The sequence below is a fragment of the Eriocheir sinensis genome, chromosome 64 (assembly GCF_024679095.1).
Source record: "Eriocheir sinensis breed Jianghai 21 chromosome 64, ASM2467909v1, whole genome shotgun sequence".
Classification (NCBI taxonomy): Eukaryota; Metazoa; Arthropoda; class Malacostraca; order Decapoda; family Varunidae; genus Eriocheir; species Eriocheir sinensis.
In genome coordinates this window covers 5,624,272-5,640,989 of record NC_066572.1, presented here as the reverse complement: position 1 = coordinate 5,640,989, position 16,718 = coordinate 5,624,272, and the positions used below count along the sequence as shown (strand labels likewise).

Below are 16,718 nucleotides of genomic sequence, written 5' to 3'. Positions count from 1 at the left end.
GCACAGGGCAGAGTTAGTAGCCATTTCTCTTCCACACCAACTACCTTCCTGTATAGATGATTTCTCAGTAATTACTTATTTGTTGTGCTGTATCAGCTGTTACGTGCTACATCAAGCTGTAATACTCAAACTGCAGGTTAATCCAATAAAAAAAAGTGAATGACTAAGTCATGTGTTATTATTCCCAAGCTCCATTGGCAATGGCGAGTACACATTATATAACTGAAGCATATTACACATTCATTGAACACAATTAAAACTAACTACCCTAATCAAATTAAATGTAACCTAACCTCATCTGACCTAATTAAACTAAATATAAGGTAACCTAACATAACCTGGCCTTAATGCCTGCTCCCAAAATGAAATAAATGGAAATAAATATGATATTAATTTGAAAAATATATCTGAGGAACAAAAAGAGGGAAAATGACAAGAATTGAACTATGAAACAAGAATTGTTGGCTTCAAGATGACCTCAACTGACTAAGAATGACAAGATCTACGCAATGTGACAGGTCAGAATTGAGTCTTGAAAATGATTTCTGATGATTAAGAATGACATGATCTACTGAATGACAACAATTGTCTGCTTTGAAAATGACCTCAGCTGAAATAATATTGCATGCATTTAACCTTTTTACATCCCTCTCCAACATCCTATTCCATTCAGTCACAACTGTTACCATAATCCCCTTTTCTCTCTTATATACATACATCACTCAAGTAGCATGTGCTCAATCATATCGTCACCCCTCTTTCACACCTACATGAATGTCACACCTTGGGACTAACACCTTGCCACCATCTGGAAGAGGATGTCCTCCCCCTCCCCGGCACCACCACACTGCACTCAACCCTCCCACCACTATCATTCCAACCTCCCACTGATGTGTTAGATCCCTGAACCCCTACCTACTGTTCTTTACAATGTGTTTATAATGTGTACATTTTTAGCTTAGCGGCTGGTAAGACCAAATACACTATATTATTACTATTAACACACACACACTTGACCAATAAGCCCAGGCCACAACAGCCAGCCCAGCACAGTCACCAAAAAGATCAGACCTTTCACAGGACCCACCAACCACATGAAGCCTGGGGTGGAAAGTGAATAACAGATCATGCCGTCACAGTCACCATTTGTTCCAACAGATGAATATTTTCTGTTCTCTGTGCTACACACAGCCCTGTAACACCACCACAACAAACACTTGCACTCACACACACAGCAGAACTGAATCAGCACAGCACCTCAGGAGAAGTGGACCTTCATGTGCCTGACAATCTCACCCTTAGTCATGAAACGTTTCCCACAAACATCGCACTTGAACCCTTTATGACCAGAGTGTCTGAAGAGGTGCATGTCCAATATACTCTTCAGTTTGAACCTTTTCCCACAAACTTCACACTCATGACTTCTTGCATCAGTGTGTGTAACAAGGTGTAATTTGAGGTTACCCTTCTGACTGAAACATTTTCCACAAACTTCACACTCATGCTTTCTTTCACCAGTGTGTGTAAGAGTGTGTAATTTGAGGGTACCCTTCCGACTGAAACATTTCCCACAAACTTCACACTCATGATTTCTTTCACCATTGTGTGTAAGAGTGTGTAATTTGAGGTTACTCTTCTTAATGAAACATTTCCCACAAACTTCACACTGATGATTTCTTGCATCAGTGTGTGTAAGAGTGTGTAATTTGAGGTTATCCTTCCGACTGAAACATTTCCCACAAACTTCACACTCATGATTTCTTTCACCAGCGTGTGTAAGAGTGTGTACTTTGAGGGTACCCTTCCGACTGAAACATTTTCCACAAACTTCACACTCATGATTTCTTTCACCAGTGTGTGTAAGAGTGTGTAATTTGAGGTCACCCTTCTGACTGAAACATTTACCACAAACTTCACACTCATGCTTTCTTTCACCAGTGTGTGTAAGGGTGTGTTTCTTGAGGATACCGTTCCGACTGAAACATTTTCCACAAACTTCACACTCATGCTTTCTTTCACCAGTGTGTGTAAGGGTGTGTTTCTTGAGGGTACCCTTCCGACTGAAACATTTTCCACAAACTTCACACCTATAATTTCTTTCACCAGTGTGTGTAAGAGTGTGTAATTTGAGGGTACCCTTGTGACTGAAACATTTTCCACAAACTTCACACCTATAATTTCTTTCACCAGTGTGTGTAAGAGTGTGTAATTTGAGGGTACCCTTCCGACTGAAACATTTTCCACAAACTTCACACTCATGATTTCTTTCACCAGTGTGTGTAAGAGTGTGTAATTTGAGGGTACCCTTCTGACTGAAACATTTCCCACAAACTTCACACTCATGATTTCTTTCACCACTGTGTGTAAGAGTGTGTTTCTTGAGGGTACCCTTCTGACTGAAACATTTCCCACAAACTTCACACTCATGATTTCTTGCACTGATGTGTGTAAGGGTGTGTGTGTTGAGGTGACCCCTCTGACTGAAACATTTCCCACAAACTTCACACTCATGGTTTCTTGCACCAGTGTGTGTAAGGGTGTGATGTTTGGGGTTACTCCTATTACTAAACCTTTTGCCACACTCCCGACTTTCATGAGGTCTTACACCAGAGTGTGTGGGTGTATTTGTTGAGGTCATCCTTCCCTTCATGTCTTTTCTCACACTCTTGGCTTTGGTCAGTAAACTTGCTCTCATTCTCAGATCTTCTCACACTTCTGAAATTCAAACTTCCCCCTTTGTGGATGAAGAGGCCAGCAGTTGTTGTTGTTGTTGGTGGTTGTGTTGGTGGTGTTTTTTATCACTCCTGAACCTCACACCAGTAGCAGTCTGCTCCTGCTGATCCCAGCCACTCCAGCTGCTGTCCCGCCTTGCAGCCTCCACTGCAACACTACTCTGGATGTGAGGAGTTGGCTGGCCTTGAGGAACCTCAGAGATGCTGGAGAAGGCGGCGAGGTTGCTTCAAAGCCACACTCAGTGACCAATTGAGCAGGCAAGGCGAGGGATGCACCAAGGAGTCCTGAAGTCAGCGGCAGCAGGGACGGAACAAGTACTGACCACAGCAACTGTCTCGATGCCTCACTTCAACACTAACACCAGTGGTGGACATTGGGACACAAAGTCATGTGCTAAAAAAAAAAAAAGAAAAAAAAAAAGAACATAAGAACGCAAGGAGTCTGCAAGAGGCCAGTTGGCCTATACAAGGCAGCTCCTGTACACTCAACCCCACCTTACCTCACCATCCATGGCTTTATCTTGTATTGGATCCTATGCACTTAGTGTATTTGGGTGTTATGAGAAAACTTCTCAATCTTTGGCTCAAAGGACCCTTAAATGTAAGGATAGGCTCTCACAAGAAAAACTTAATATCTAAAAACCTGGTCAATGTAGCAAAATTCATGCCTGCGGAATTCAACCGTAAACCAAGGTCGCTAGATGAACTTGATAGATTCAAAGCAAATGAGTCAAGAAGTTTTCTTCTATATACAGGCCCTGTGGTTTTGAAAGATACCACTGACATCAACATATATAACAATTTCATGTTGCTGTACAGTGCAGTCAGTCTCTTGTCCAGAAAAGATATTCCAAATTCTGTTGAGTATGCAAAAGACTATTTACTCAAGTTCACTGAGCACTTTATCCAGATATATGGGAAAAGATATGCTGTTTACAATGTTCGTAATTTGTGGCATCTACCTGATGATGTCGCAAAACATGGTACTCTTGATAGTTTTTCGGCATTTGAATTTGAAAACTTTTGGGAGTCATAAAAAATCTCTTGAGGAAACCCAACTTCCCTTTATCTCAAGTTATCAATAGGATTTCAGAAAGAAATATAAGTATGGATGTGGAAGAACATATCTATCCTGTCCTGAAAAAGATTCACGCACAAGGCCCTTTAGTTGATGAAATGGTATGCCAGCAGTACAAGGAATTATACTTGGAAAAATACTGTTTTAAAGTCACACCTGCTGATCAAGGAGTAATGATTAACAATGAAATTGGATGCATTCAAAATATTATTTCAAATAAATGTGAGCCTAATAATATAAGTATAATATATCAAGTATATCAGGTTAAGGAAATTGTTTTCATTACCCATTATCATCTGGAAATTTAGAAATTTAGTTAAAGCAGCATCTGCAAAAAAGATTTGAAGATATCTTCTTACATGGCAATCCAAAGAAAATATTTGCTGATACAATTATCACAAAATTCATTTGCTGCTTTTCCACTTGTTCACAGCCTTCAGCCACAGTGATTCAATCAATCAGCATGACTTCCAAAGAGTTTTGTGTAGTCGTGTTTGTTGAAACACAAGAGGTGGATGTTGCTCCAAGCATTTGGCTTTCAAAAAATGAAAGAAAATGTAGATGGCCTCCATACAGAGACTCCCAGAAAACTCAAAAGGCTATCAAGGACCAAGTCATGCCTGGGGAAAGTTGGCCTACCTATCCAGTGTGAGTACTTGGCTTTTAGGGTGAGTATTTTTCTTCCTGTTGAGGTATTATTTGGCCTCATGTAGGCTCATACTGTCCCCTGATTTCCTATGGTACACATTCAATCACAGACAAGTTGGGGATTGCAGTTAGTTAATCTTTGAAGTTGCACCTTTGATAGGATGTTAATTCAAAGGTGTTGAAATTATTATTCAGGATTTATCATTACAGATTGAAGCGTAAAACACTTTATGAAGACACAGACTGCTCTGACTCATCTGGAGATACATCAACTATGCAGCCAAGCCCAAGCACAATTCCAGAACCCCCTCGTGTTTCTGGTTTCCCATCTCTTCAAAGAAGTAATGCTTTTTGCATCCCTAAGGTTGACAGAGACACGCATTCTGACCGTAAGTGATGCTGCTAAGTTTGCATAAACATTTTGGGTGTAACTGTAATATCTTACATTTATCTTTTAACTTTTTTGCAATATTGATAAAAGCTTAATTTGTATACATTGTTTATCATGTTTCATATAAGTAATTTAGATATTCAATTAGTATACCTCATGAAAAAAAATTCTCGTGAAATAGTAGTGAAACTGGAATTTTTTCAAGCTTCATACATGACATCATTGTTTAAAAGACTTACTGAACCTATACACTCTAATCAGAGTACCTGTAGACCAGAATGATTGCATGCAAATCTATTCCAGGAACTGATGGACATAGTTGAATTTATCACACTGGTCACAAATCAAATCTACACACGGCCATTCCAGCACTACAGTAATGTTAACATTACAGTCTGGCATGTACACAAGTATATCCTAAGGCACCTGATAGACATAGGTCACACTGGTTACAGATTACACTTATATCTATAGCCATTCTAACGCTACAGTAACCTTAACATGCACTTTACACAAGATACATGGGCTTACCAATGTGGACTAAGCCACCATGGTAAGGTATGGTCTGGAGTTAAAGGCTGACTAACAACAAAATCACTGTGTGATATTTCATTACATACTATTCTACATACTATTCTGCTTGTTCTAGTGACTTAGAAATCTGAATCTGAAATTTATATGGCAACTTTTCTTTCAGAATTGAAGACTATTCTACTTGCTTTAGCAAGATGTGAGACACGCACGGAAGATCAAACTAAACTGCTTCAACAACTAATGGCAACGCAGAAGGATATGCTACACCAGCTGTTGACAATGCAGTCGGTATCATCATCATCACAGGAATATGACTTTACTGCTGTTGATGATGTACTACCAATTGAAACACTTCAGGATTTGATGCTCTTGAAGGAAGACTGACATCTGATCAAGAATTTAAAGAGCTTATGGTAAGTAAAATTAATAATTTTATTAACACTTTATTTGAATGATGTTACGTGTAGCGATCCATGCTATTTTTATGATATTTACTTGTGTCTGTCTGTGTGTATGTATGTCCTACAACTATATCATTGTGTGTCCAGTATCTTGTTTCCGTCTATTTATGTCTCAACTTGTGTCTTGTTGTGCCCTTTAGCCCTACGGCATCATGTCAACAACACGTGTCCTGCAGCTGCTCCGCCCATCCCAGTCTCCCTCCCTCACCCGTTCATAGAAATATGTTTGTTTGTTTTGCTTTTTTCCTTAACTCCTCCCATACCCTTCTCCTGAGCCACTCACAGAAAACTATCCATGTTTGGGTGTGACCTACAATGACCTCCATACACTGCCCATACCCTGTCATCGTGTCCACTCACTTCTCCGCCCACTAATTGTGACCAATCCCTGCCCTAAATTATGTGTAAAATAAGGTTTTGTTCCACCCCTTTGTGTTTCTTTCCCTCCCTCTTTTGCATTGTATAAAAGTCCTTCTTGCCTTCACTTCACTTCAGCATTCCAGGTGCCTTGGTCCCTCCTTCCCCACCGCTCTCTAGTCTTGCGTAAGTACAACATAATGTGAATTTCCCCGGTAACTTAGTGTGTGTGTGTGTCTGCGGGTTAGGTGTTATGTTGTAGGATTTATTTGTGTCTTCATATTTGTGATTTTATTTATTTACTGTACTTTACTGTTGTGCTTATTTTATCTTAACCCTCACAGCGTCGGCGTCGTACATGTACTACACAGGCTGAGTCACCTTCCCAGCGTCGGCGTCGTACATATACGACGCGACAATTTACGACACACACCGTGACTCAGATGTCATTTTTGACACTTTTCATGACTTAAACCTATGTTTTTTCAGCATTTCTGACATAATGGGAGAAAAAAAAATTTTGAAAAGTGCCGACGCTGGGGGGGGTCACGGGTGGGAAATGTTCCGACGCCATGGGGGTTAAAGTAGTAACTGGACTTATCTTTTGGAACTTGTAAATATTTCACTTTCAGTTTTGTTGTATTAATATAATTTCTTTTGTTATTAAATTAAGAAACCATTTCAAGTTTTCCTTTTTTTCCTTTCTTGTCCCTTGTTTTAAGTTTACTTAAGTGATCCCTTTTATTTATTTTTTGATTGTGTTTATGCATCTAGAGGCCCCTTGGTAATGATTACCAAAGGTTGTGTAACAATGAATGATAACAAAATAAACTGGAATAATGTTTTACATATTTTAGCCTAACTGTGTGTGAAAGACGCAGTCAGGTTCTTTTAGTTTGAGTTTGCAAAACTAGTTGATCACACTCTAGTCGTAGTTAAATCAAGCGAACTGTATGTTGGGAAAATACTTCAAATGCATGATAAAAAATAACAAAGAACATATTATTATCTAAGTTATATGTTTTAGGTACAACGGCTGAAGGTTTTGGGAGGAACTACATTGAGAGTTGCAGTAAAGTCAATTTTGGATACTGTCATGTCAAATCGACTGCAACAGAAATTCAATTGGGAGGGCAAGAAGTGTTGGAAAACAAAGGAGAATTTCACCAAGATAGGATTCAAGTCAACAAAGCTTTGTCAACTGGTGTGTGGTGAGTACAATTTCAAGTATATATGAATCATGTAATTAGAACAGTCCAACTTAAGAAATGCTAAATAATACTTGATGTTGGTATTAGAAGACTGCTATGTTGGTTATCATAAACATTGAATATATTGTTTTCTTCCCATAAACAATTCAAAGAAACTATCCTCCAGGTGAATAAAGAAAAATTGGAAGCTCTTCTGCTGTGGCCACCTCTTTGTTAGACGTTCCTGAATGGAGTGAGGCATCAGAGAGATAGTTTGATAAATCTTATACTTTCTTTCAAGCAGAGGAAAAATATTTATTGTACTTGAGTTCGAGAGTAAGTCATGAGTAGAAATTATTCATAATGTTCCTGCATGCTTCCTCAGTCCTACATGGTGGAACACCGTTCCCTTGCCGTATGGCAGCTGTGCCCACTGGCCAGTGGTTAGGCACCTGGGGGTTATTGGCTTCCCACCCACCCGTAGCTACGCCACTGTAACCTTCCCTATTTAAGTAACACCTGACTGGGATGACAGGGTGACTAATGAGGAGGTGATGAGAAGGTCTAGAGTAGGGGAACAGCAGCCTTTCAGTGGCCATTAGATTTTACAGAATTAATAATGTATAGTTAATATATTAACATCACATTATTTTTTGACAGGAGTGCTGCTCATGAAGCCACAATTTTCTACAGATGAGAAGGAGATTGGTCAAACAATTATGAAATATCTCCGTTGTTCCAGCGATCGTTGTGGAGGTAGAGCACAAAGGTTGAAATCCCAGTCAAATGATTCAGCACATTCATCACAAGATGGTGTTTTGTCAGACATAGAGAGCTAGATCTTAAATCGGTGATTGATCACAATAGCCATGTCAGAGTATGGCTTAAGTATTTGTATACGGTTCTTTTTTACTGGGAAAGTAATGGAAGGAATTTCATCTCATGCATTACAAAAGATTCTCCAAGGAAAAGATTACTGGATTTGTTATTTTCAGTTTCTGTTTGAATCCCCTTAACTTCTTGCAATGTTTCATGCAGTTAATACTGTATTCATCATCATCATCATCATCATCATTATTATTATTATTACTATTATTATTATTATTATTATTATCATTATTATTGTTCATTAGTTTTTTTTTTTTTCAGTTCAGTTTTTACTTCCCTATTATTGGAGTTGAAGAGTTAGTTAATTTATTTTTGAATATTCTGTTTCCTCTTTTATTTATTTTTCACAGATAATGGTGATTTTTGTTGGCAAAATGAAGAAATAGTTGAGGAAAGGTACCATAAATAATGCTATCCTGCATGAGTTGTAGGAGATTTTTTTTTCAGGAGTACAGTGCGTCAAGGGACCATATTGGCTATCCAGCGGCGACTCGAAGACAAGTAGTTTGGACTTAACTCGGTTCCTCTTTTCTATTTCGGGAAAAAATAATACTGGCTGTCGTTTGGAGCCAAATGTCCAAAAGTGGTACCTGCTGATAGAAAAAAAATGTATTTACCCTTTGGTGGTAAGGTTTTAAGGTTTGCATCTGTGTGTGGTGTGTGTGACCACTGAGGGCGATAAAGATGAGCTGAGTCTGCCCAAACAGACAAAATATTAGCTTGGAGTTTGTATTTTTTGCCCAGGGCTTTATTTTGCTCCAGCAGCTTAAGAATGATTTAACTTGCTGTTAAATAATTGTTAGCTTAAGAACCTATAGCTATTTGACTTCTGGTCTTAAGATAAGTGATTTACAGACGCCCTCTCCAGCGAGAGGGCGTCTGTAAATCACTTATCTTAAGACCAGAAATCAAAATAGCTACTAACAATTATTTAACAGCAAGTTAAATCATTCTTAAGCTGCTGGAGAGCAAAATAAAGCCCTGGGCAAAAAAATACAAAACCTCCAAGCTAGTATTTTGTCTGTTTGGGCCGCTCAGGAGACTGCGGGCTAACTAATTATTAACGAGGGGCTTCAGCCCTCGACCCCCTGCACAAGGGGGCTGCGCCCCACCCTGGTCCACCCCCTCTTAAAGGTGCGTGTTCTAAAAAAAAAATAACCATGCGTGGTGGACCTGGTCTCACATGCGTGGGCTAATGGCTAACAAAGCGTACCATCGTTAACCAAGCGTATTATCGGAAATAGTATTAGGTAAAGGTGCGTGTTCACACCAAAAAAATAATAATAACAACGCATGGTGGACCTGGTCTCACATAGCGTATCATTGCTAACCGGATCGTTGGCAACGCTGCTCATATTGCAATGGCGTCGCCATGTAAACACATCGTCTGTATGTATAATATGCCCTTAACTACAATATGGAGGCGTAATATCGTATTTTCGAGGTGCGGAGTGATTTTCAATAATTACCTTGCGTGGTTTCCGTAAGTTGTAAAAAAAACCCGGAATGTATGAAATTTCCCTACATCTTAGTAATTGTAAGGAATTTCCCTACATCTAGGGTATTTTTCAACCCCTCATAACTCAAAAACTATGCATTTGCAACGCATTTCATGTTTACCACCGCATTCCCCGAAGTCTCAATGGCCCCCTAGCCAATTTTGGTTGCGAGGGGTGAGTATGGGCAAACACTAGAATAATACCCCCAAGTGTAGCCCGTCCACACCCTGGCCCTCCCCTCCTTCCTGTCTCAATTACAGCCCGTCCACACCCTGGCCCTCCCCTCCTTCCTGTCCAAAGTACAGCCCGTCCACACCCTGGCCCTCCCCTCCTTCCTGTCCCAAGTGTAGCCCGTCCACACCCTGGCCCTCCCCTCCTTCCTGTCCCAAGTGTTGCCCGTCCACACCCTGGCCCTCCCCGCCTTCCTGTCCCAAGTGTAGCCCGTCCACACCCTGGCCCTCCCCTCCTTCCTGTCCCCCGTGTAGCCAGTCCACACCCTGGCCCTCCCCTCCTTCCTGTCCCAAGTGTAGCCTGTCCACACCCTGGCCCTCCCCTCCTTCCTGTCCCAAGTGTAGCCCGTCCACACCCTGGCCCTCCCCTCCTTCCTGTCCCAAGTGTAGCCCATCCACACCCTGGCCCTCCCCTCCTTCCTGTCCCAAGTGTAGCCCGTCCACACCCTGGCCCTCCCCTCCTTCCTGTCCCAAGTGTAGCCCGTCCACATCCTGGCCCTCCCCTCCTTCCTGTCCCAAGTGTAGCCCGTCCACACCCTGGCCCTCCACCACCCGCACACTCACCCTGGGGGCCTGCACGCCGAGGGGCTCCTCCTCCTCCACGAGAAACACTGCCAGGGCACTTCAGGGCACGCGGCGGACCTCGACCTTGATCTTGATGTCACAGGGGACTTGTTGGCTTCCTCCTCTTCTTCTTCTCCTTCCTTTATAGCTTCTTGGCTCCTTCTTGATTGTTTCACTTTTCTGTCTCCCTATATTCAGACTTTCCGATTTTATCCTTTCCGATTGACCTATTTTCCCATTTCTTTATTTTATTTCCCTGTTTCCTAGCCAGTGGGAGGAGAGTTTCTCATCTGCCCAGCGTTAATGGCACTCCTTTAGCTAGAGTTCCTACATACAAGTACTTAGGCGCCCCTGTCAGCTTCCAGAAATCTGTGCAGAGCGTCACTCATGTTCAGGACATCTGCCTTCCTCGGTTAGCTCCTCTTAAGGTTTTGGCTAACAGGGGCCTTGGAGTCGGCATCCCTGTCCTCAGGATGTTTTACCTTTCTGTCGTCAGGTCCCTCATTGATTATGCTGCCCCTGTTTTGGTACAGTTTAGTGCGGCACAGCTTCACCCCTTGGAACTTATTCAAAATGAGGCCATGCGCCTCATTCTGGGGTGCCCCAGAACTGCAAAACTTGAGGTCATGAGGGCAGAACTGAATCTGCCTCGTGTTTGGACAGAATCTGGGAAATTACTTGTCGCACCGTCAGCCGCCTGCTTCGTGCTGGTGCAGTGCCCCTTCACCAGGCACTGGTAACTCTGCACCGTGACTCCAGGGCTCCTGTTACCTCCTACCTTAGGAAAATTTATCTCATGTTAGCAGAGACTGGTGTGTTAGAAGCGTGCTTAGGCCTAGTTTACTCCCCGGCCCAACCTGCCTGGCCTCCCTATCGTGTCAGTGTAGACGTTGAACAACTACCTTTCCCTAAACGTGATTGGCTTCCCCATGTCCTCCAGGATCACTTCATGGTCAAACTGTCCAAGTACCCCCGTGTTCGGGCTGTCCATGTGTACTGTGATGGCTCCGTAGATGGCAGCAGGTCGGGCTGTGGCGTGTTTATCCGGGATTACGCTTCCCCCACCCAGTACACTGACATTGAGGTTACCAGGCGGCTGCCGGGGTACCTGTCCTCGACCCGGGCTGAGCTGTATGCCATCCTTGAGGCTCTCCACACTGTAGCAGCTTTGCACGAAAATGTCTACTTGTTTGTCGATAGCCAGGCTGCATTGCATGAACTTGTGTCCTCCTCCCCTGCCGACTGTGATCTTGTAGCTAAGTGCCTGACTGCCGTCCGTGCCCTTGAGGCCGCAGGTGCCACGGTCCACTTCACCTGGGTGCCCTCTCATGTGGGCATCCAGCTCAATGAGAAGGCAGACTGCCTTGCTCGACGAGCCCTTCAGGATGACACAGTGGACCCTGGCACTGACTATACGCTTAGCTATGTTAAGAATAGACTTAGGCATTATTCACGTGATAGCATTGCTACCCAACTCAGACACTGCTGTGACAATGGCAGCGCCGGCAGCCTCCACTATGTTAGTGTCTCCCAGCGCTGTGTTTACCCCTATGGGCGACACAGTGCCCCTCAGGATGTGGTAGCCATGCGCCTTAGGCTAGGCTATAGGTACTACTGGGAGGTTAGTAACTCCCCTGGTGTCTGCTGCACGCTCTGTGCCAGGCCGAGGGGCCACACATTGCATCACTATGTCATGGAATGCCCTCTCATTGCTAAGTTTAAGCCACGGGACTGCCTTGACCTGCCCCAGACAATTTGTTGGCTCCTGAACCATGATGTCCTCCCTGCTATCCTCAAAGAACACCCTCAGTTTGCACCAAGGTGGTGATGCCGTGTGTGGCAGCCTGAACTACTGCCGTGCTATACAAGGCTGTGATCTCTGCAGTATTTTACTTTAAGGACTAGTATTTACTCTATCTCTGTATTCATTCCCATCTAGTGCTTGGGCAATGTTCTCCGTCCCCACATTTTATTGTCTTATTGTCCAGGGGGAGGTACCGCCCCCTCCCTTGTTGTGCTTTCCTTCCTACCATTGTATCTTTTTAGTTTCATGGTGCTCCCTACACATGTATAAATAGTTGTATAATCACACTCTGTCCTGCCTGGGGGTTGGGATGGCATGTTCCTCCCTTCTCCCTTGTTGTTTACCTGCAACAATAAACTATCAATCAATCAATCAATCAGGTTTTCCTATTTTCCGATTTGCCTATTTTCCCTATTTTTTCTTCTTTTCTTTCTAATTGGAGACTTTTTATGCCCTAAGTTGTTGTCTTTTTATGCATTTTATTTATGGTCTTTTATTTCTTGTATTTTCTTTTCCTTACGCTTAGTTTTATCCTTGGAGGAATAATACATGGAGTGGCGCTCAGCGGGTCGCTCTCTTGGAGGAAGATTCTTCCTCCTCTTGAGCAGGCATTGCCTAACTTTGTAATAACTACCGATGAAGTCCTTAAAGCTCTCCAGTCCCTTAAAACAAATACAAGCCCCGGACCTGACAATGTATATCCTATACTGCTGAACCCTAGAATGGAAACCGTTTGCCGTTTGGCACAAAAATTAAGGTGTTTTTGAAACTCGCGCTCACTGTGGTTAACCTTGGCCGAATTTTTCAACTCATTCACGGGCATGTATTAGTGCGTCGGGTGCCCTGTTGAGGAGAGGGTATCACAGTCCTCTGCTCCTTCTCACTTCTCTGGTATGAGTGCCCCGTGTGCCATTCGGCACAGCGTTTCCAGTAACGTTATTTTTGTTGTTAAATAAAGTTTTGGAAGTGGCCATTTTGACCCAGGTGTGACGACATGTAGGAATTTTTTTGGGGGGTGAGTATACATTAGCCTTTGTACTTCACAAAAACACTATATACAGAAGTTTTTTTTTATTCGGTGATGCGTGATAACGTCCATGTTACGAGACAGATCGTTCAGTGAGTATGACTTGGCAGCATTTCTTTGGTGTGAGGACGTGCTTTCATCACGTTGCAAGCAGGAGAATCGCCATTTTCCTTTGTCATTCGGTACATGGTTTCCTGGCGCCGTATGTTCAACCGGTCGTATCTCACCATTTGGTCCTAATTCCTCCATTGTGGTCGCAAGTGCTGCTCCGTACGTGCGATGTTCAAACAAAGACTACATATAAAAGAAAGACAGGAAAGCTGAACGAAACTCTGTGAGCAGCTGGCGTCGGCTCGCTAGATGGCCTTGGTGTAATACCGACACCCAGGACCAAGACCAAGACCCCAAGACATGAAAACATTGAGGGATAGAGTAATTAAATGTATCAATAGAATGAAGAATAAAGAAGCAGTTGGAACAGACAAAATAAAGCCAGAAATGTACAAAGAATTTGCCAAAAGTAAAGTATTACGGAAGGTGTTGGTTGAAGACCTTGGGGCAGTATTAGAGACAGGGAGGATACCAGAGGGATGGAGGGACTCTAGGACAGTCATGTTACCAAAGAAGTGTAGACCAAAGGTTAAAGAACTAAGGCCAATAGCTCTGACGAATGTAAGGTACAAGCTAATGATGGCTGTGATTAGAACTAGCTTGGAAGACCACATTAGGATAAATGGTATAGGTAAGGATACACAGGCAGGATTCACAGAGGGAAGCCGGATAGAAAACAACCTATTTATTCTAAGATATTGTGTAGAAGGAGCATATAAGATGAGGAAACCATTGATAGTAATCTCGATAGATTTTGCAAAGGCCTGTGATAGTGTAAGAAGAGATAAGTTAATAGAAGTTTTAAAGGATAGCAAGGTAAACCCAGATATAATTAACTTCATAGCAGGAGTTTATGTAGAAGATAGAACTAAGATAGAGATAGATAAAGAAGAGGAGGAGATAGAAATAGAAGTGACCAGTGGGATTAGACAGGGATGTACTGCCTCAACTACACTGTTTAAGATGATTACTTTTAAAATAATTCAGGAGCTAGAGGAGCTAGAATGTGGGTACAAAGATGAGGCATTCAGGATTACCTCACTCTTCTTTGCAGATGATGACATGCTTTTGGCAAATAGTGTAGGGGAAGCAGTACAAGTGATAGAGAAGATAGAGACTATGGCTAAAGAATATGGACTGGAAGTAAATAAGCAGAAAAGCAATATTATCATTTTTAATATGGAAAACAAACCAGAAAATATAGGGGGCATTAGTGTTGGGGATAGAATTAAATATTTAGGAATAATAGTCAATGACAAGAGGAACTGTTTTCAAATGCAAAAGGAAGAAATGTTCAGGAAAGCGAGAAGGCTAGCAAATATGACATACAATGGAATTGAAAAGAGCTGTTCAAGAATGTTAATAGGAAAGACATATTGGAAAAATGTTGCGCTGCCATCCATCCTGTACGGGTAAATATAATAAACATCACAAAGACAGACATAAAAAAGTTGCAGAGGATAGAGAATGGGGTGTACAGGAAGATTTTGAGGGCACCAATGTATGCACAGGAAGCAGCACTCAGGGGTGAGATAGGAAGCTCCAGTGTTGAAAACAGGATAAGGGAGGGACAGTGGAAGTACCTTAGGTATGTTCTTGTGGAAGGAAACGATTTGGTGAGAAGGGTGGGAGAGGAGATGATAGAGAAGAGACAAAGTAGGTGGGTGAAAGATTTGTTGAATGAACTGAGAGCAACAGAGGGACTGAGTGTGAGTGTGAGGAATGAGACAAAGGAGAGTATAAAGCACAGAATGAGAGAGGTGGATACAAGAGAGTGGAAGAGGCAAATGAATGAGAAAGCAAGCCTTAAGATATATAGAAAATGGAGACAGGAGTTGGGAGGACAAGAGGAGGTATACACCAACAACCAAGCCTCAGAAGTGCTATTCAGATGCAGGACAAACAACATGCAACTAAAAGACAGAAACAGACACCGGCAAGAGGAAACCAAGTGTGACATGTGGGAAGCTGAACACGAAGACCTGCGACACTTCCTGCTCTGGTGCCCGGCCTGTGCAGAGGAGAGAGTAAAGTGCGTGAGGCTGCAACAGCCTTACGAGGAAGAAGAGGACGACACCATTGGAACATTTTTATTTGAAAATGAACACACCGAACAAACGAAAACAACAGTACACAAGTTTTGGACAATAAGAGAAAAAAGAATGAAAGAAAAAGGAAAACAATAGACCCAGACAGTAGACACATCAGGGAGTGCCGTTACAAAGGCAAAACTCCCGACCGACTACTACTACTAATACTACTACAGAGAATGAGTATCAGAATACATGGTCAGAGTATGTAAGGTAGGGATGGGCAAGTACCGTTAATTTGAGTACCGGTACAGAAAACTCAGGTACCGTTAGTACCGGTACCGGTACCCGAAGTTTTTTTTGTTTTTTTTCTTAATGACTTCTGATGAAATTCCCAAATAAATTTCCTGTAAAGAAAACTCTCTCTCTCTCCTTCAACTTAATATCAACTAGAGTAGAAATGCAACGTTTAGGAGCCTTCTGATTAATGTCAAATCACTTAGGTTTAAGGACAGACCACCTAGTCTGGACCATGGGGTCTGTGTGGTCTGATTTTCTATGTAAATCTCTCTCTCTCTCTGAATGAAGTGAATATTTTTTTTTTTTATAAAAAAATAGCATGTATAGTTATTATGGGTGTACTTGATCATAGTCTAATAACAATAAAAATATTTATTAGCAACCTAAAAAAGAAAAAGAATCGGACATGAAGAATTATCCAGTAACTCCAATAAATAAATAAAATAATAAAATAATGGAAACGGGAGCTGTGATGGAAACGGAAAGCAGGACAAAATGGTGGGAACTAGGGGAGACGGTCAGCGGGGCAGTGACTCAGCGTCTACACACAGGGCCCATCCCACATGGAGGCGGGCGAGCGCCGAGCGTCACTAAGATCCAAACGGTACCGGTACTAGCGGCAATGCGCAGTGCCGAGTGATCATTGCTTCCGGAACCCAAGTGATCATGAGGCTTCGCGGTACCAGGTACCGGTACCGGGTACGGCGAGGAATCTATTCTTAGCGGTACCAGATACCGGTACCTGGTATCGGTACTGGTACCGGTACCGTTTGGATCTTAGTGACGCTCGGCGCTCGCCCGCCTCCATGTGGTATGGGTGTTATGAGCGACAATTTAGTCTTGTATGGCTGAATCCTGTCCCTTGACCCTTAGT

General features: G+C 42.5%; 1 protein-coding gene across 1 annotated transcript; it reads right to left on the bottom strand.

Moving 5' to 3' along the window:
* Positions 1–82: 82 nt before the first annotated feature.
* On the bottom strand, positions 83–10,704 carry LOC126987333 (uncharacterized). Its single transcript, XM_050844303.1, has 2 exons — positions 10,573–10,704; positions 83–3,126 (listed from the first exon to the last, which is right to left on the bottom strand). The coding sequence occupies exon 2, from the start codon at positions 2,593–2,595 to the stop codon at positions 1,384–1,386; it is 1,212 nt and encodes a 403-aa protein (XP_050700260.1). The 5' UTR covers positions 2,596–3,126; positions 10,573–10,704; the 3' UTR covers positions 83–1,383.
* Between the last annotated feature and the right edge of the window lie 6,014 nt (positions 10,705–16,718).

Excerpts from the sequence above, each read along its gene's own strand:
- LOC126987333 (XM_050844303.1), bottom strand. The coding sequence starts at position 2,595 with ATGAAAGTCGGGAGTGTGGCAAAAGGTTTAGTAATAGGAGTAACCCCA.